At 37.0% G+C, this 21,420-nt stretch overlaps 1 protein-coding gene across 1 annotated transcript; it reads right to left on the bottom strand.

Moving 5' to 3' along the window:
• Positions 1-7,298: 7,298 nt before the first annotated feature.
• LOC102834592 (gastric triacylglycerol lipase-like) lies at positions 7,299-20,284 on the bottom strand. Its single transcript, XM_006831121.1, has 9 exons — positions 20,175-20,284; positions 19,915-20,032; positions 18,108-18,306; positions 14,770-14,879; positions 13,374-13,510; positions 11,934-12,080; positions 9,335-9,406; positions 8,795-8,866; positions 7,299-7,660 (listed from the first exon to the last, which is right to left on the bottom strand). Exons 1-9 carry the CDS (start codon positions 20,277-20,279, stop codon positions 7,424-7,426), a joined length of 1,197 nt encoding a protein of 398 aa, XP_006831184.1. The 5' UTR covers positions 20,280-20,284; the 3' UTR covers positions 7,299-7,423.
• Positions 20,285-21,420: the final 1,136 nt, after the last annotated feature.

Genomic DNA, 21,420 nt, shown 5'->3' with positions numbered 1-21,420 from the left:
TCTTATGCCAATTTTTGCCTTAAAATTTGTTTTATTGGGCATTAATACTGTCGCTCCTCATTTTTTTTATTGCCATTAGTTTGATATATTTTTTAAATCTTTTTATTTTTAATCTATTTTTGTCTTTAAATTTGAGATGTGGCTCTTGTAGATAGCAGGTAGGTTTGAACCACCAACCTGAGGTTAGCAAACCAGTGGAGATCCTACAGTGCCACACCAGGAGTCCATGATACTTCTGTATCTGAATTGGACTTTGGGTTGTGTTGCTCTGTATGTAAATCTCAGGTTCTTGTCTATTGCTCTTGGCTCTCAGTCCAAAGGAATCCCTTTAGTAATTTTGTAAAGTTGGCCTGGTTTTAACAAATTCCTTTAATTTCTGTTTATCTAGGAATGTTCTAGTCTCACTGTTGTATTTGAGGGACAGTTTTTCTGGGTATATGATTCTTGGTTGGCAATTTTTCTTTCAGAATTTTGCATATGTCTCCCCATTGCTTTCTTTCCTGCTGAAAAATCAGAGCTTCATCTTATTGGTTTGCTTTTGCAGGTAACTTTTCATTTTTCCTGAACTGCTCCTAGGATTCTTTCCTTGCTGTGGATTTTGTAGAGTTTGTTTATGGTATGTCTTTAATGATATCCTTTTTGGGGGTCTATCCTTTTTGGTGTTCATTAATGTTCTTGAATGCTTATCTTCTTGTCTTTCATGATGTTAGGAAAGTTTTTCATCCAACAGCTCTTTGTCTGTTCTTTCTGTGCGTTTCTTTGTCTCTTCCTATTCTGGGATTCTGATCACCTATAATATATTCTTCATCATGTTGTTCTACATGAATGTTAAGCATTCTTCAGATTTTTTCATTCTTTTTTCTGATTGTTCTTCTAGCTTACTAGTATTGAGAGATTAATCTACAAGCTCACTAATTCAGGCTTCCATTGATTCAAATCTCCTCCTTTGTTCTTTCAGTATACTATCCATTTCTTAAATATTATTATTAATCTTCTATATTTCTGTTTTCAAGTTTTGTATTGTTTCCAATCCTTTATGTATTTTGTCTGTTTATTCTTGTAGTGTTTTCCTGAATGCTTCCTTGTTTTCCTCAAACTTTCTGTCAATTATTTGGAGGTACCCAAATATAATTCTCTTGAATTCTTTTTTAGGTAGTTCCAATGACTTTTTTTTTTACCTCAAAAATGTTTTCTAGCTCTGCCTCTTGGTCACTATTTTGAGTCACTCTGTTTTATTTCTTTATATGAACAGAATTTTTCTGGTGCTTCCTAGATACTATGGTATTATTGTATTTGTATTGAGTTAATGATTGAATGTTAGGGTATTTTTAGACACTCACCAACTGCCTCCTGGGGGGTGAGATTAGGGAATAAATTCATGTGCTGTTTTCTGTTCACTGTTTGTGCAGCTTAGTTTAAGATGGGTTTGGCTGATGCTGACTGGTTGTCATTAATCCAGTGTATAGCTTTGGTATTGGCTTTTTCCAATAGGTGGGGCTGTAGAGGGTATGGTTGTTACTAGGCTGTTGGACACAGTTCCTGTCCCTTGCCAAGTGAAGTAAGAAGAGAAAATACACATACACAGAGAGAAGTAAAACAAGTAAACAAAGAAGCAGGCCACTTAGAAAAAAGAACACAAAAAACAAAACAAGGGAGAAGAAAATTTTAAAAAAAGGAAAAAAAAAAGAAAGAATATAAGAAGAAAGATAAAGAACTGAACATAGTTAGGGAGAAGAATGAGTCTAAGGGAAAGAGATTAGATAGTAATAAAGAAAAACAAACAGAAAAAGGAAGGAAGAAAGAAGCAGAAGGGGTTGGGAAAGAAGCAGAAAAAAAAGAGGAGAAATTAAAGAATAGATAGAAAGCAATGTCAATTAAAAGGAGGAAGAGTAAGAAAGAATAAAGAAACAAAAACAATGAAAAGAAAAATCCAGAGCAGTTTCCAGATCCAGAAAGGAGAAAATCCTACCAGCCAAGGACCTCATGTTGTAGGTAGGCAAGGGAAAGATGGCGACACTCTCAACCCTTTATGGAGTTCTTGTAATGTTAGGTGTTATCTGTTCTGGGCACCCAATCCAGAAGTAATTTCTGCACACATTAAAGCAGCTGGGACATCAGGGTATTTCCATCCCAAAGAGTAGCAGGGCTAGACAGAACCAGCTCTGCAAGTCTGGAGCAGGCCACACCTTATTCCAGGTACCAGGGTTGGGGTTGATGTTGCTAGCTCCCCATTTTCTTTGATACAGCTCACACTGCCCAGAGAGCTGAAACTTTCCTGGGAGTATGCTCAGGTGAGGACTGACCACACCTCTGGTCACCAGGGTAATGTAGGGTACATCTCTTCACCAATAAGTGATATGCCTCTGTTTCATCTACAAACTTTTTGCCTTCAAAGCCACCTGCATAAATTCAAGATGGTCACACCAAGCCTGCCAAGTCTGTACAGATCACCAGTCTCCTTTCTTTTTCTTTTTAAAACTTTTAGTATGAATTAAATGATATTTTACAAGGGAGAACATTGGTTTTGCATGCATCCTATACTATTTTGTTTCATTGCAATGATTACAATCCCCTCCATGCATCACCATTTAACAGTATTTGCTTCTATTCCCTCTGGTGTTTTTTTCTTGTTGTTGTTGTTGTTGTTGTTGTTAATGTACATAAAAATACTCAGGAATATAAAATCATTTAAACAACCCAAGGGTGCATTTTGCAAGCCAGTCTCCTGGCCACCTTTCTCTTTCCATGAATCTAGAATCCTCAGCTGCTCTAATACTCCATGCCATCAGCTCTGCCTCCATCTCTGGTGTTGCTTCTTCTCTGGCTACGGTCCCATGTTCTGCTCATGCTCTTCTCTCTTGATAGTCCTAGGGTCCTCTGTTTCTGGAATGTAAGATTAACTACTTCCCCCTTTATGTTATAAAACTTCTACCTTTACAGTTGTAACAATCACAATTAGTCATGATAACAAACACTCAATATTGAATCAAAAGAATCCTATCCCCATCTCCTTTCACCAGACCCAACTAGACAAGATGAAAGCTATTCAGTGAGGGTTATACCTTCCCCATCCCCGCATACTCTGTAAGCCAGCCACTTCATGTTTTATAGCCTCTCCTCTCCCCTGCCCCACCCCCCATTTTAGGTATCCAATGTCTAATGTGCCCATCCCTATTAACCTTGTATACCAAGGGGATAGACTTGATCCTTGATGTGAAGACTTCTTCCCTCTCAGTTGTCATTTTGAGCTACTACATCCATAAGTATGTATCAAGTTCATCAGATTGCAGCAAGTTACACTTGCTTTCTTTATCTTCCTCTAGTAGAGCTCTGGTCATCAACCCATCAAACCTAGGTCAAATGGGCATTAGCTACAAGTCTGAGAATTCTTGTGCGTCTCCCCCCAATTCATATCAGTTGGATACTTCACTCTCAGCTCTAGCTCTCTGTGGCTAGGTCATCACACATACCTACTGAACAAAATGAAGAGATAAGAGTGGTAAGAAAGGTTAAATGTATGGTAGCATGTGATCATCTGTTATACTAAGACCTAATTTTAGCAGTTGGATATTGGACAGCTTTGAGTTTTGGAATCAGGCAGACAAGAATTCAAATCTTAGTTCCACTGTTGTCATGAGACTCTGCACTCAGAATTTATCCTCAGTATCTTTATTTCTAGTTTTTTAGATACCTTTTGTCACAATTTAAAAATGTTTTCACAGTTTTTGATCTAAACTGATTTAGGAGGCTCACATACTGAGAAAAATGAGCACAAGCACTATCTACTGACTAAATCTAATAGATACCGTGGAACCAAGGAAAAAAACACCAGCACAATATGGAAAATCAGCAACACAGTTAAATCTATACCAAATACGTCTATGCTTTAATCAATGTGTCCTATAACTAACTGCTAGGATGTAATTAATATCATCATTAAACAGGAGCTGACTTTTAGGGTACTAGGGTTATATCACATGTCGACATTTCTTTTCTCTATTATTTCAACTGCCTTTTTTGTTTCAGATCTGAATAAACTGAAGGTGATAATAGCTAAGGTTTTGTGGGGGTTTTTTGGAGTGGAAGTGGAAGAGCCAATAAGCTCAGACACACTTAAGATGTGAGAACTGTGAGTGGGACGTAGCACTTTGTCTTTGAACAAACTCTGGAGATGATTTGATGTATGCAAAAAGTTGATGTTGGGAGATTGTTGGTCACGGCATTCCTGCATTTCTGGATCATTCTTTGTTTCAGACTATCTTCTCTGGAGCTAAAAAACCAACAATGGAAGAACATGCTAAGCATTTCTCAAGCTTAAATAACTGAAAAAATTCAAATCTTGACTTGAAATATTGAAGGATTCCATGGGCAAAATATTGAATGATGCAGAAAGCATCAAAAGAAGATGGAAGGAATATACAGAGTCACTGCAACAGAAAGAAATGGTAGCATGTGATAAAGAAGTCCAAGATGAGCTGGAGGCATTGATGAAAAACAGCGCCCCAGAAATTCATTGAATGCAAATTGAAATCCTTCAACATACTGATGAAGCACCGCACATGTTCACTCATCTATGCCAAGAAAATTGGCACCTGGCCAACTGTTTGAAACAGATCCATATTTGTGCCTATTCCAAAGAGACGTGACCCAACAGAATGCAGAAATCATTGAATAATAATATCATTAAAATTACATGCAAGTAAAACTTTTTTGGAGACAATTCAAAAACAGTTGCAACAGTACAATGACAGGGAATTGCCAGAAATTCAAGCCAGATTAAGAAGAAGATGTGGGACTAGGGATATCATTGCTGGCATCAGATGGATCTTAGCTAAAAGTAGAGAATACCAGAGAAATGTCTACTTGTGCTTTATTGACCGTACAAAGGCTTTTGAATGTGTGGCTCATGACAAGCTATGTATAATATTGCAAACAATGGGTATTCCAGAACACTTAATAGTGCTCATGAGGAACCTGTACATAGTCCAAGAGGGAATCATTGGAACAGAACAAGGGGATACTGAATGGTTTAAAATCAAGAGATGTGTGCGCCAGGGTTGTATCATTTCACACTTATTCAATCTGTATGGTGGATTATATGAAGAAGAATGTAGCATCAGGATTGGAGGAAGACTCATTAACAATCTGCAATATGCAGATGATATAACCTTCCTTGCTGGGAGCAAAGAGGACTTAAAATAGTTACTGAGGAAGACCAACGACCATAGCCTTCAGTATGGATTACACTCCATTGTAAAGAAAACAAAATTCCTTATAACTGGGCCAATAAATAACATAAAGATAAATGGAGAAAAGATTGAAGTTGTCAAAAACTTAATTTTTCTTGGATCCACAATCAACACATATGGAAGCAATGGTCAAGTAATCAAATCACGTATTGTATTAAGCAAATCTGTTGCACAAGACCTCTTTAAAGTGTCAAAGAGCAACGGCTTCATTTAAAAAACCAAGGTGTGCCTGGCCCAAACCACGTATTTTCAATCACTTCATATGCATGTGAATGTTGGACAGTGAATAAAGAAGACCATAAAAGAACTGATGCATTTGAGTTATGGTGTGGAGGAGGATATTAATAGTACCATGGGCTGCCAGAAGAACCAACAAATCTGTGTTGGAATAAGTACAATCAGAATGCTTCTTAGAAGTGAGGTGGTGAGACTTCGTCTCTCATATTTCAGACATGTTATTAGGAGGAACTAGTCCCTGGAGAAGGACATTATGCTTGGCAACGTGTAGGGTCAGCAAAAAAAAACCGAAGACTCCAAATCAAATGGATTGGCTTAGTGGGACAAGCAGTGAGTGGGCTGAAACATAGCAGTAGTAGTTAGGCTGACACAGGACCAGGCAGTGTTTTATTCTGTTGTGTATAAGGGAGCTACATATTGGAGTTGATTCAATGACACCTAATAACAACATCTTTCCTGAAGTGTTTGCACAGAGACCAGTCTTAGAAGACAGAGACAGTGTCTCCATCCACGATAGAGAAAACATTTACTGTAGGATAAAGCACTGGATTGCAATGTCACTTTGAACCATGAGGTCTGTGGTTCAAACTCACCAGCTGCTCCTTGGAAACCCTATATAGGCTTGGTATAAGTCAGAGTGTACTCAATGGCAATTAACAACAACAACATAACAGAGACAATTCTGTATCTATCTAGGGCAAAGATTAAGCAAATTTTCTGGCAATTCCATTTTTAATTTTTCTGAGCACTCACTATGTTCCTTATATAATTTTCTATGCAAGTTTACTTTGAACTTATTATATTTTATAGACTAAACCCTGACATAGCATAGTAAGGGGGGATCCAAAAAGCTAGATTACGTAAAATATGAGTTTACAGTATTGTGAGGAATATGGTGACTCTGTATGAGAAGTAACAGACTGCAAACCACCTTGGTAGAAAGATGAGGCTTTCTGCTCCCACAAAAATACACAACCTCAGAAACCCTATACAGGGCCATGATGAGTTGGGATGGACTCAACAGCATTGAACAAAAATAATAACAACAATATTGATAGGATCAATAAAGTTTCCCAGGTGAGCTTATGCTTTAAAGAAATTATGAAAGCTTGGAGGTGGCATATTTTGGTACTAGCTGCTGGCAGTTGTACATTCTGACTTAAGTATTAGTGGCATTGTTTCTGGGGCCTATGGTTGTCAGGATGAGGGTGGTGGTGGTGGTGGTGGTGGTTGTGTGCCGTGGAGTTGGAACCGACGCATAGCGAGCCTGTACAGGGTTTCTGAGGCTGTAAATCTTTATGGGTACAGGATGATGGTAGTACTTTTAAAACCCTTCTCGTTAGTCAGTGCCTGTTTCATGGGTCAGGTCCAGGGAGAAGAGGACTGAGCAATAGCAGGGATGGAGGGCACACTCTTGATCCCCCAACTTCTGAGCTGAGCTTGCTCTTGCTTCCCAGTAGAACCTTGATTTTATCTTTTTGGAGGCTCATCAGTAAAAGGGAGCTGCTATTTTTTATGGGGTTAAACATGCAAAACAATGAGTAGTATTCACAGTGTACCTACAGAGAGACCAAGCTTAAAGGAAAACTAAATTTTTTTTTTTTTTTTACTGAGGAACAACCCTAAACTTGATTTTCTGGCAACACTCGTTATTCACGGCTCAAAATGTAAGCTGACTTAAGGAAAAAGTGATGAGAATGTAAGGATGAGATTTAGCTAACCAGGAGTGTGTTATCTCATGTGTTTCTAGATAGATTTCCAAAGGAAAAATCAAATATTTAAAAATAAAAAATAGAAAAAGGGAAGTTTTTGGATGCCAATTTATTTCTAAATTCAGTTTGTAGAAAGAAGCACTGCATCTCCAGTATGACAGAAAACTGTATGTGAGAAAATAAAGGATTTTTTTTAAAGAAATGGTGAAATCTTTAAATCCAGAACTACTTTGTATCTTCTGCCAGCATAGAAACAATTTCATTGTAAAGTTCTTGAGGGGCATCCATTGCCCAGATAAAGTCCAAATGGTTGTAAGGGGGAATCTTTCTGTGGTATTTGAGATTAGTGAGCTTTGGAATCAAATTATCAACATCTTGTGGGTCAGCCAACCAGTCATTTCCACCGCTCCACACTGCAATTGGCACAGTCATGGCTGTCACATTGTAGTAGGGAGGGGTAGGCTAGAAAATGAGAAGAAAACAAGCATTTGTATAGGTAACCATGCTTTAAGGCAATACTTACTTCTTAAGTAGATTCTGTAACATTAACTGATCGAGGTCTACAAACATATGTGAATTCCAAGGCAAACATTGCTCAGAGAATGTCTCCTCTATTCTCACACAGCAAACTGGACAGAATTAATTTTAGACCAGTGCTTTTCCAATTCAAATAGGTCTATGAACCACCTGGGGACTTGTTAACAATGCAGGTTCTGATTCTGCAGACCTTTAGGATGGACTTCAGGTTCTGCCTTCCAAGGTGAACCTGATGGTTGTTGCTACAGATCTGTTTTAAATAGTATGTTTTTTCATAACAATTATCATTCATTAAAAACCTAGACTTCAACTCAAATTGAAGAAAGTGAATTTGATTGCATTCTAATCGTACTGGATTGCTTCCACCCCAAAACTCTAATGTGTGATCTCCTCAAATTGTCCCGCGTTATTTATTTTTCTTTCTATTGACTTATAAGTATGGTCAATAAGTCAGTCAGTCAATATGTTAAGGGCTGTATTTTTGAATCCTCATCTGGTTACTAACTATTGCTTCAAGTTATCAGCCCTGTTTCCAGTTTTTAAATAATGATCATTTATGCATAGATTTTTATGGCTATGCATAAAGCTCAAAAAGAAAATAAGAAAATCGTTTCTAATTTTATAACTGTTCATGGAGAATTTGTTTGGTTTGTTAGAGTATACTCTCAACAATACTAATCCAAGATGACAATATGTTTCCACTATAATCTATGTAGGCGTCCTGGTGTGGTGTTGTAGGATAAGCCGTGGACTGCTAACTACAAGGTCAGTGATTCAAACCTACCAACTGCTCATTAGATACCCCCTACAGGGTCACTATGAATCAATACTGGCTTGGCAGTACACAGCAACAAAAAATCTATGTAATAGTGTATTATGTGGGTGAATGGGAGACAGGGGAGAGGTTTGATGTCATGGAGGAAATTTAAGAAAATAATTGTCTTCCTTTAAGCCTAGGTCTGGACCCCAACATGCCTTTGGAAAATATACTCAAGATTACCACAGTTGCTTCTTTAACATGTTCATATCTTTGAATTATATCAACTTTAAGACGTTTACCTGATTATAGTGCATCTTGTTCTGAGCAGGGCTTCCCCAGTCAAATGCTTGGAATCGCCCAGACTTAACAGCCTAGAGAAAAGACAGACACACACAAAAAAAATTTTAAAAAAAAAGACTGATGAATAACAAATGTATGCAACCACAAAGAAATAAAAACTAAAAACTTCTCTATGTGAAGTTGTTGTATTTTCTTTTCTAAAGTAGTTATATTATCGCTTTGATTTAAACAGCTATTGGAAAATATTTTCATTTCAAAAAGAAAGATTATTGTTCATCAAGAGCAAGGTATTTATGCAACTTTAACATGTAGCTATAATTGAACTCCTTTTTCCTGTTCCCAAACCATTCACTTCTTTTCTACTTAAAGCATCTGTTTTCCTCAGATTGTAATTCACATGGATTGATTGTTACTTTCAGCTGGTATTCACATAGCAGGAAAGTTCTCTACCAGGAGCATTTGAAAGAATGTGCTCTAGGCAAAATACTAAAGTTCAGGCCCACATAAAAAAATTGTAACAAAATTTTGTGAACTGATACCTGGCTCCAGTGGAGTACATTTTGAACGGACGTTCCTGCTGGATTATGTGATAAATACACATCCAAACGACTCTAGAAGTAAATACATACACGCTTAGACACACATGCTCAGTTTCTCCAGAGAAAATATTGACATTGTCAAAGATTTTATGTTATTTGGATCCGGAAACAATATCCATGGAAGCAGTAGGTAGTCAAGAAATCAAAGGACACATTGCATTGGAAAAATCTATTGCAACAAACCTCTTTTAGATGTCAATTTCAGGATTAAAATGCGCTTGACCCAAGCAATGGTATTTTCCGTTGCCTCACAGAGGCTTCAAAACTTCATGGGAAAATGGAATGAAAGGACAATGGACAGAACTTATGAAAGTATATATGTAACAGTTGTACATCACTTTAGAGCTTGCAATGTTCAGATTGCATCTGTTGATTTATTTAATTTGTACTCAATGAAGAAGCGTCATCATCTGCATCTGATCAAAATAAGAATCAAGACTCACAGAGGTTTAAAGAGATACACATGGCCATATAGCTAGTAACAGGACAGAGCCAGAGACTTTAATCTAGGTCTCTGAGTCTAAATTCTAAGCATTACTCTCTTCTCTACCAAATGCCAGGCTGCAGTGACTTAAATGACCACAGACAGTCCTGTCTCTTAGCAGAATTATAAATATAAGTAGTAAATTTACCAATTGTGCTCTAGGTACCCTAATCCACATTGTTCTGGCTACTAGCAATATATTGAGGTTCCCTCTCAGATTGCATAAACTAGTTCATAATGGATCTTAATGTTACTATACAGAGGACATTGGATGGAGTCAAACACATCCACCTTCTTAGGGAAGCAAAGCTTCTTCCATCTCTTTATCATGTCGAAGATTAAATCTCCAGTTTCCTTTGTTCCCTTTGCTCCCATATTACAGTTATGTTTCTAGTAAGACTCTTGCCGATGGAATGCAATAATCGGTGCTACCTTTTCTTATTGTAATAAGAACAATCCATTCAATGGGACTCTATTTATGAAACGGTAAACATTCCCAGCACCATGAAGAGGGACTCCCTTGCAAGAAAAGAAAAGGCAGTCCTTGTTTACTATCCAGATTGAGAAAAAAGCAAAGATTTTTCATTTAGGTATTGTTTTTGTTAATTGCCGTCAAGTGGGTTCCCACTCACAGTGACCCTGTATAGAGTTTCCGAGGAGCGGCTGATGAGCTTGAACCACTGACCTTGCAGTTTAAACCAAGCTTGCAATCTAGTGCATTAACCTGCAGCATGACACCAGCACTCTCACTCATATAGTATTTTTAACATATCCACAGAAATGATCACCAACATTTAGAAAGACCTGAACTGAGTCTCGTTGTTTTCCATGAGGCCAAGGGTCCTGCCACCTAGTTGCTGCGTGCCCAGTAAGTAACACATTTAGTTTGTTGTTGTTAATTAATTGTCGTTTGACTCATAGTGACCCTGTAGTGTCTCAATAAATATAGTTTGGTTAATATAAGGAGCCCTGGTGGTGCAGTGGTTAAGCACTCGGCTGCCAACCAAAAGGTTGGTGGTTCCAACCACCTATCTACTCCATATGAGAAAGACTTGAAAGTCTACTTTCATAATGATTATTGTGTTGGCAGTTGTATGGGTCAGTTCTACCTGTCCTATAGGGTCATTGTAATCGGAATTGAATCAACACCAATGCATTTTTGGTGGGCCTCTTTTGGAGTGAGTAGAGGTAGAATTTCCTATAGGTAGAATTATAATTTCTTATCAATGAACTTGATTTTCTTAGATGTTCATGGTTATATAACTAAACTGACAAACTGAGTGAAGATAGTTTTCTATGTATAGTAGCAGTAGTAGCAAAACATATGCTATTTCGTGTGCTAGATGCTTTGTACTATGTATTATGCCTTATATATATTATCTCATTAATCTTCACAATAAGTGATTTTAAGGATGACAAGTCCAAGACAAAGGCATTTTAGACAATTGTAAAGGTAGAATTTTAATTCAGGCTCTTAATTTCAATCCATACTCTTAATTCCTTTATTATACTGTGTTTAGTCACTTAAGTCCTAAAACACAAATTCAATGTAATGTAAATAAAATAGCCAATGAAGAGTATGGGGAAGATCTTACATCAAAGATTTTTCTGAAACAGGGTTTATAAAATTTATGGGAATGACAATCAGCATTAAAAATATCCATAAGAACATTTATTCAATACTGAGATACTTCACCCATAGAGGACTTGCCAAAATATAGGACTAAGTGCCTAAGTGCCTTCCCTCACGAAATTTAAACGTTACACAAATTATTTAGGTGGTCATAAGTGAGTAATGTGCTTTTTTTCCCCCCCTACTTTCTACATGTTGTTTACTTAATGGAGTAATTGGGATTATTTGGGTAATGGAAGGGAGTTGAAAGTGACACGACTGGGAGCAATAACGTATGATTTCTCTTAGGTTTACCTGCCTATCATTGTCATAATTCTGAAGCTATCCCTAGTTCTCAGAAAATGCCATTGATAGGTCAAAATGGGGAAAGTACTCAGATTTTGCTCAGAATATTCAGGGTTGAAATTGTAATGGATACAAACCATGTTCAAGTTCTTCGTGTCAAATCCACAGATGATAAATAAGGCATTGCTGCAGAGGCGATTCAGTGTCTCACGGTTACACACTTCAGTAGCAAGAAAATTATCAAAAAAGTTGTGTGGGTAGAATATTTTGTTACCAAATATAATCTGAAAATTAAAGGCATAATTAGAGGTTTACAGCAATCAAACTGCAGAAGACTCAATTGAAGTAATCTACTTATACAGTAGTAATTAGATGGAAGATATTTTGTTATTTCTACATGTTGTTTTAGACATTTCAAATGCTTCCTCTCATTTAATTTAATAACAAAGTTGTGAAATTGGCAGGTATCACTACTGCTTATGTTATAAGGGATAAAAAAAGACCACAACTTCAACTGTATAAATATTATAGAGACTCTTTGTTACGTCTTAAACAGTAGGAAGAACAGGACAAAAACAGAATATCAAGTGAATGAAATGGCAGACATCATGACGAATTTACAAAGTTCTGTCTCCTTGTGGTGACCTTTTATAGAGCACACAGGGCAAAGGAACCATGACGGAAGGCAGTAATGCCTCACATGCTCATGCCTGCAGAAAGCAGGGTGGGGACTATTGCAGATAGAAAAGCCTTATAGACTGTCTATGAGGCTCTCAGAGTTAGACATCACAACCAAGAGGCCATTAAGAGGTGTGTTCAGGAATGTTCCTATGAGAGTAGCCTAGGGGAAGTGGTCCCCAAACCACTTTTAAATAAACTCTGCTTCTAATTCTGACAGCTAATTTATCATTGGTGCATAAGGTACTCAAGAAAAACTGGCTTCTGAACACTTAAACCTACACACAGGTAGGCATTAAGCTCTGCCTGACTGGCATCATTAGCCAACAAAAACCCTTCAGCTATCATGCTCTTTGGCAGTTATCTAATATTGCATTTAATACGATATTGGCTGCTGAGAAGTATGAGACACAAGGTGTTACAGCCTAGTTAGGGTGATAATATTGATAGAATAAAACCCTTTTTCCTAGTCCCTACTTTTCCTTTTGCTTCCTACCAATGTTCATTTCCTATGGCTTGTGTGGTTTAGAATTTTTTCCTTGTCTGTTTTGAGGGGGTTATTTTTATTTCCCCTTTTTCACTCCAGGAGAGGAGTTGCAGCCTTGATGTTGTTGAGTAGGGCTCTTGATAATTGAAACATCTATGAAAGAGCAAAACTATTCCATGTTGCCCCATGAAAGCTAATCAAGAATAAAGACATACATGAGCCATAGTGGGGATTTAAACATGTCAATAAAAAGAGAAATGAATGCATTTCCAGTCTAGGACACAAACTATTGTCCACCAGTGGTTTTTTTTTGGTTTTTGTTGTTGTTGTTGTTGTTGTTGTTGTTCTCATCATTTTGAAATCCATAGTAATTGGTAGTTTAGATTCAAATTCATTAAAGAGACTCACATACCTTGAAGAGGAACGTAGGGACAAGGCTAAGTTTATTTAGAAGAGTTTTGGTGTACTTCACAGTGGCCACTGGAGCTAAGGCATAAAATGTTTTGATTCTTTTCGCCAATTGGGGATTGGTGGAAAAGGCAATAAAACCTGAAAGAGAATAAGGAACCCATTTAGAAAGTGTGTTTTCATTGTTGGTTTTGCTATTGTTTATGGTTTTCTTTACAAGCTATTATCTTGCATTTATAAGTGAGGCATCTGAGACAGTCTGAAACTTGGCACGTCTGTTCGTACAAAGTATATCTTACTGTATATGCTTTATTCTTATTTCCATGGGAATAAGAAGCTAGAACCTTTAGTGTTTCTTAAAATTTTTGTTTATCTGGCCTTAGAAAATAGGCCAGATCTAGAATAATCATACAATGACACAAAAAAAGAAAGTTATTATTTATATGACATAGGTTTTGATTAATTTAAGTACAATTTGATAATTAGCATTAAATATAAGTTGTTGGTCTTGTTGTTAGTAAGTGCTGTTGTGTCAGTTCTGACACATAGCAACCCTGTATGGGGTTTCCTAGGCAAGGCTGGTGAGCTTGAACCACAGACAATGCAGTTCAGTGCATTATTACAAAGTGCTACAGGGCATATAAATGGACATGTTAAAAGCACAAGTTTGAAGTCTGAAGGAACTGGTTTGAATATTGGCTCTGTCTTCTATCAGCTTTGTGAGAAGTTACCTACACTCTAAGAGCTTTAGTTTACTCATTTGAAATGCAAAACTATTAATGAGAGATTTGTTAGGTTGTTTGGGAACTAACTAAATGAGGTGAATCATGCACATAGTAAATACTTGATAAATGACTAAATCAAAAACAAACAAATGAAAACCTCCAAACCCGCTACTATCAAGTCTATTGTAATTCATAATGATCATGTATAGGGTTTCCAAGGCTATAAATCTTTACTGGAACAGAAAGCCTCAATGTTCAAACAAATGGTGGATTTGAACTGCCAGCCTTACAGTTACCAGTCCAGTGTTTGTCCTATAGAGACACCATGACTAGCCAAGAGAATTCAAACATCTATAAACAAATATAATTAGCTCTATCTGTAATTAATTGGTTTTCTAAGCAGCAGCATATTAGTATATTAGAATGTGATCAAATAGTTAAGTTATATTATCTAAAACCTTATTATATATATTAATCCCACCCCACTGCTTATAATGACAAATTGTTCATCTGATTTATTTACTACCAGTATTACTTTGCACAAATGATTTGTCCCCCTCCTCAATCACTTTGTCCTGTAGGGATCTCATAGAATGAATGTAAATCACTTAGCATGGTACCCAGTATGCCTACCACAATGGACTAAACTACCTGGCTTTGGTTGCCTTTACATACCAATGGTGGTCCCTTGGGAATGGCCAACATAGTGTAGCTTCTCTTGTCCAGTTTTCTTTACAATGAAGTCAATGGTGGCTGGCAGATCATATTTAGCCATTTCATCAAAACTGCATTTAAAAATAAGACAAAATAAAATTGAATGCATGTCCTTGCTATAGTTTCTAAAATTCAAACATATTTATAACCATTGAGAAATAGAAAGCTAGAGTCTCTAAGCAGTTTTAAAGAACATTAATGGGCAAGGGGTGCACTTTGAAGTGACTTCTTCTACACCATACCATCATTTCTGAAGCTCAACATTAGAGCTGAAACTTAATCCATTTAAGATATCGTCTATACGTGGACAATGATTTTTGTCCATGAAACTGAATATCAGATTTATTAATCATTCATATGCCATATTCCAATGTCATGTAATATAAACCCTTTTCCTCTTTAATTTGTTGTTGTTGTAAGGTTCTGTAGAGTTGCTTCTGATTCATAGTGAACCTATGCACAACAAAATGAAACACTGTTAAGCTTCAGCCTACTAATACTGCCAACTGTGCCAATCCATCTCATTGGAGGTCTTCCTCTTTTTTACTGACCCTCCACTTTCCCAAGTTTGATGTCTGTCTCCATGGACTGGTCCCTCCTGATAACATGTATGAAATATGAGACAAAGTTTTGCATTCCTAGCTTCTAAGGAGCACTCTGGCTGTACTTTTTCCAGTACAAATTTGTTTGTTCTTCTGGAAATCCATGGTACTTTTAGTATTTTCCTCCAACATCATAACTTAAGTATATCAATTCTTCTGCGTTTTTTGTTATTCATTGTACAACTTTCAAATGTATGTAAGGCTATTGGAAATGCCATGGCTTGGGTCAGGAACACGTTAAACCTCACTGATCTTTGCTCTTGAAAATTTTAAAGAGGTCTTGTGCATCAGGTTTGCCCAATGCAATATATCGTTGGATTTCTTGACTGCTGTTTCCATGAGTATTGGTGGATCCATAAAAAAAGGAAGTCTTCAAAACTTCACTTTTCTCTCTATTTATCATGATGTTATTTATTGGTCCAGTAATGATTTTAAGGAGCCCTGGTAGCATAGTGGTTATGAGTCAGGTTGCTAATATTGAGCCATATTTCATACCTGGTATGAATTCTACTTGATCATCATTTATTTATTATTATTTTGGTATTGTTCTAATATTTCATTCTATTGGCTAGGATTTTATTAAGAGTTTTTATATCTAAGTTCATGAAGGACATTGGTCTATAATTTTCTTTTTCTGTGACGTCTTTGGTTATACTTACTTCAAAAAATGAATTCAGGAGTTTTTTCCATCCTTTTCTTTATTTTGGAATAATTTGTCTAAAATTGGTATCAGCTGTTCTCTGAATGGCTGGTAGAATTCACCAGTAAAGTCATCTGGGCCTAGACAGTTTTTTTTTTTCTGAAGTCTTTTAATGACTTGATCGATTTATTCTCTTGTTATTGGTCTGGTCAACTTTTCTACTTCATTCTGTGTTAGTTTCAGTAGGTTGTGTGTTTCTAGAAATTTGTCAATTTCTTCTAGATTTTAAATTTGTTCAAGTATAATTCTTCCTAGTATTCTGTTATTATCCTTTTATTTCTATTGATTCTGTTGTGACATCATTCATATAATTTCTTATTCATGTTATTTGCATCTTTTCTTTTGTTGGATTTGCCAGGGATTTCTCAATTGTATTAATCCCTTCAAAAAACCATTTTGTTTATTCTATTTTTTTGGTTTTGTTTCATTTATTTCTGATCTGACCTTAATTTATTCTTTTCTTCTGGTGGCTGTAGGCGTACTTTGATGCTCTTTTTTTCTAATTGTTGGTGATGTTGTGTTAATACACTGGTTTCCGTTCTTTTTCTTGGATGTGTGCATTTGTTGCTATAAATTGCCCTCTGAGCATTGTTTTTTGAACTCTAATTTTCATAGGTGGTGTGCTCAGCCCTGCCTCATCTGGCCCTTGCTAGTATCTCCAGTCTCATCTTCTGTGACTCTCTTTCTTCTTTACTTTAACTTCCTTGCAGTTCCTAGAACTGTGGGAGCACTCTCGTGCCTCCGCATCAACAGATTAACTTCCTACCGTACTTCACATCCATCAGTAATTTCCAGTAATAAGAAAGAGGGCCAGTGAAAGAAAACCTTTTATAATCTTTCTATGATGAATGAATTTCATTCTTCTCCCATCCTACTGATAATGATTCAGGTTAATGTGCTGGACTGCAAAGTTGCTTTGAAACTTGAACCACAAGGTCAGCTGTTCAAGCTCACCAGCTGCTCCCGGGAAACCCTATACAGGGTTGCTATGGGTCACAAGTGATTCAAAGGCACTTAACAAAACAACAATTCTGGACTTGGTTTTAACATCATCTTGAATTAGTATGCATAATCCCTGAAGTATTTGAAGTGGGCAGGGAATTTTATTGCTTGAATCATACTGTCCATTCCATTTGGAAAACTGTATTCAGTGATCCCCTCATAATGAATATTGAACAAGGAAAGTTTGAAGGAAATGTGTGACAGTTAACATTTTGTGTCAACTTGACTGGGCCGGGATTCTCAGTGGTTTGGCAGTTGAGATGGCAGTTGAGTCATCCCCCATGTGAGATCTGGTATAATGTAATAATTTCCATGATGAGATCTGCTATGAGCAGCCAATCAACTGAAAGATAGTGTCTTCAGAAGTGTTGCCTGCTTCCAATATATTACACACTCATCAAAACTTGCTATTTTCTACTGTGTCTGGATCCTGGCTTGTCTTCCAACCTCCTTCTGTTTGTACTTAAGCCAGTGGCCTGCTGATCCTTGGAGTCGTCAGCAGCTTGCCATTTTCCTGGCCTGACCTGTCTGACTGTCATCTGACCTGCCAATCTCAGTTCATTGACCCTGAATCTATCTGAGTAAGAAGGCTCTAGCCTGACATTTTACCCATGGAATTGGGACTTGCCTACTTCTACAATTGTGTGAGACATTTCCTTGTTACAAGCTATAGTTCAAACTCAGCAATCACACCTCAGAAACCCTAAATGGGTCGCTGTGAGCCCAAATTGACTCAACGGCATTTAACAACAATCTATAAACTTCGCTGGTTTTGCTTCTCTAGAGAATCCAGCATAACACAAAACGATATCCTTGGAATGAGGTATATGAAAGAATCCCCAAGAAGGTTTTAAAAGAGAAATCACTTCCTTCTTCTGGTACTTGGAGTATAATTTATCAATATGATGTTAGATTAGAAAGTAAAAATATCCATGCATTTTTAAAGCCTAACATATATTTCATGATTCCTATATTTAATTGTTTTGCTTCTTTACCTGAAAGCCCAGAATTCAACTGAGTCTGGTGAATAGTATAAATTTTTTCTAGCCCAGGTGTTTCCTCTGCTGTTCCCCAGCCACACATCATAACCAGCATCCGCCAGAATGAAGGCCAAGCTATTGTTGGGCAGATTAGCAATCCAGTTTGTGGCTGATGTGAGCAAACCATGCTGCAAAAACACTACAGGTCTGTGGTCTAAGGAAGGAAAAAATTAGATATTACAAATACATTCCTTAACATATATCTCCTATTCTGTCTTGATAGAATAGGAGAACCAAGGAGAATATTATATCTGGACCGCTTAACACAAGGTTGGCATTTCAAACACTGGTTCCTCTTTGGAAAACTGATACAGGGTTTCTATGAGTTGGAACTGACTCGAAGGCACTTAACAATAGCAATAACATTCTAAGAAAATCATAAAGATGAAATAAACTTATATATGACTACATATTTGATCATTTCATTTGATTAAGCAGTGTAATTTTGAATATCTTACCTTGATTGTGGTGAGTTAACCATTGATCATTGACACCCACTAGCTGCTCTGTGGGGGAAAGATGTGGCATTCCACTTCCATTAAGATTTACAACCTTGAAAACTCTAAGGGGCAGTTATACACCATCCTATCCAACCACGGCCATCCAGCTGATTCCGACTCATAGTGACCCAAGGCCAAGTTTCTGAGACTATTAATCTTTACAGGAGTAGACAGTTTCATCTTTCTCCCACACTCTGTCATATGGGTTGCTGTAGTTGTTAAGTGCCATTGAGTCAGTTCCAACTAATAGCACACCGACCTTGTGGTTCAAACTGACCTTTCAGCTCAGTGCTTTATTCTACAGTGCCACACCATGACTCCACACTCTGTTATATAAGGTGTTATAAATCAGAATTCACAAGGAACACAACAACAACAATGTCAAAAATCAAGTTTTATACTTTAGATATGTGGTTTGTTACATGTCAATCATACCTCAATGGTTTCTATAGTTGTTAGGTGCTGTGGAGATGATTTCTACTTATAGCAACCCCTTGTGACAAAGTATAATTGTCCCATAGTGCTTTCTAAGCTGTAGTCTAAAGCTGTCAAAAAAAATTATATTCTAAGGAAATATACCAGTATACTAAGTGTATTCTGGATGGCTTTTCTTTTAGTACTTTACAATTTTTCTACAGTGAGGAAACAGTAATTTTTTATAGCATTATTAAAAATGACTTCTGTTTAGAAAATGAGACTCTAATGGTCTCCCTCTGCTCCCCTCTGGAACATGTGCCACAATAACTTTTCCTTTTCTTCTAAGACTCAACTCAGTTATTGCCTCTGAGAGAAAGCTTTCATGGACTTTCCCAAGCTAAGTTAGGTGCCCTCATTAGAGATTCCAGTTTAATATCCTGTGTATAGTGTGGTCCTATGGATAAGACTGGACTACCAACCTCAAGGTCAGTGGTTCAAATCCACCAGTCACTGCTCGGAAACCCGATATAGGGTTGTTATGAGTCAGACCAACTTGACAACGCTTAACAAGAGCATAGTTCCAACATGGACATTATTACTTATAATAATAATCTATTTATTTACTTATCTTACTGTCTACATTGCAAGCTTCTGTAGATCTGGAAATATTGTTCAATTATTATTTTATTTCCATGATGAGCAGAATCCATTAAATAGTTATGAAGAAATAAAATGAAGAAAAAAGAAAGTGAGAATGGAGAAAAAATGATAAGGACAGGAGAGGAGGTATGAAGAAAGAGGAAAGTGGAAAGAGTTAAAAAGGAAGGTAGGGGAAAAGTTTGTACCTCTATTCCCTGAATTCTTCTTTCCATGGGGAATCCTGTAAACCCCAAGAATATAACCATCTTCAGTCACAACGTCATATTCTTCACTTGGGTATCCCCAGAAGGATATCATCTGACTCTGGATGAAGAATTTAAGTTTTAGATGACTTTAAAAAATGAATCGGGTAGATAGGCATTATTCATTGTTTTTAGTTAGCTATGTTTAAATGTGGTAATATCTCTTAGTTTTGTAGTATCCCCTAACCCTTCCCAAAACTTACGATATTCATAGTCACTTCCGGGCTGTCAGGTGTCAATTTTCCAAATAAACCATGTGTGGTTCCAAATGCAGACACCAGACTTGCCACTGTCAAGAGCAACCACATTTTGGACCTGTCTAAAACAACAACAAAATGCTGTGGTGAACATGTTGTATTTCATACTTTTACCTTCATGAAAATTAAAAAATGCTTGACTTGAATTCTATTTTGTTGGGCAGTAAAGTGGGGCATATGGGTATCAGCACATACATTTTCATGCTTAACATGTTTTCACTCATTGTTGTTGTTGTTGTTGTTGTTAAGTGTTGTCGAGTTGGTTCCAACCCATACCGACCCTGTATAGGGTTTCTGAGGAGCCACTGGTGAGCTTGAACCACCGATCTTGCAGTTCCAATGGCTTTGCAGTCTGGTGCATTTACCCACAGTGCCACGCCAGGACTCTCTTGGCACATTAGATTTTCAAATCATATTGAAAGAAGAATTTTAATTGATAAAATGTCTTCTAATTGGCTGGTACACGTCACATTTTATTATGCTGAGTCGGTACTGACTTAATGGCACCGAACAACAACAACAACAAATGTTTAGGACTTATTTTGAGAACCCTAAGTGGGATGGGGAAGAGAGGGTGGAGGATTGGAATTTTATTTTTCTAGAATCAGTCTCAAAATAATGTGCCTTGAAACCTATCACACGGTATAAACGTCTTGAGACTTAAATCGCATTGTTCACCTTAAAATGTATCTATCAGTCCTGCTTGTTAATGCTTGGTCCTAAAGCAAATGCTGAGAATTTTTTCTTGGCCAATAGCTAGGTATTTGGTATACACTCTAGCCCATTAGACTTGAACTAGTTCTCCTTTCAATTTTTGCATTTTGAATGAAATTCCAGTTTATAAACTTAGAAACTTTTACTGATTTATATTTTGATGGGGCGCTAGCTTTCTGATCTTGTGATACTAATTTTCACTGTTTTCTTAAGGTTCGAGAGCGATTTGTTCTCAAATATTTGGAAGGAGTCGTATGGAATATGGCTTCTACTCAATTCATTCTTAGTGTACTAGCAAGAAGTCATTCAATAAATATTTATTGAAAAACTACTATAAGCTGCAGCCGGAGTGTTCCTTGGAGGCCAGGACGGTCAAACTTCGTCTTTCATACTTCAAACATATTATCAGGAGGGACCAGTCACTGGAGCAGGATATCATGTTTGGTAAGGTGGAGGAAGGTCAGAAAGAAAGAGGAAG

Source organism: Chrysochloris asiatica, unplaced genomic scaffold (genome assembly GCF_000296735.1).
Source record: "Chrysochloris asiatica unplaced genomic scaffold, ChrAsi1.0 scaffold00003, whole genome shotgun sequence".
NCBI lineage: Eukaryota > Metazoa > Chordata > Mammalia > Afrosoricida > Chrysochloridae > Chrysochloris > Chrysochloris asiatica.
Note: the sequence above shows the minus strand (reverse complement) of the source record. Positions and strands in the feature narration are given on the sequence as shown.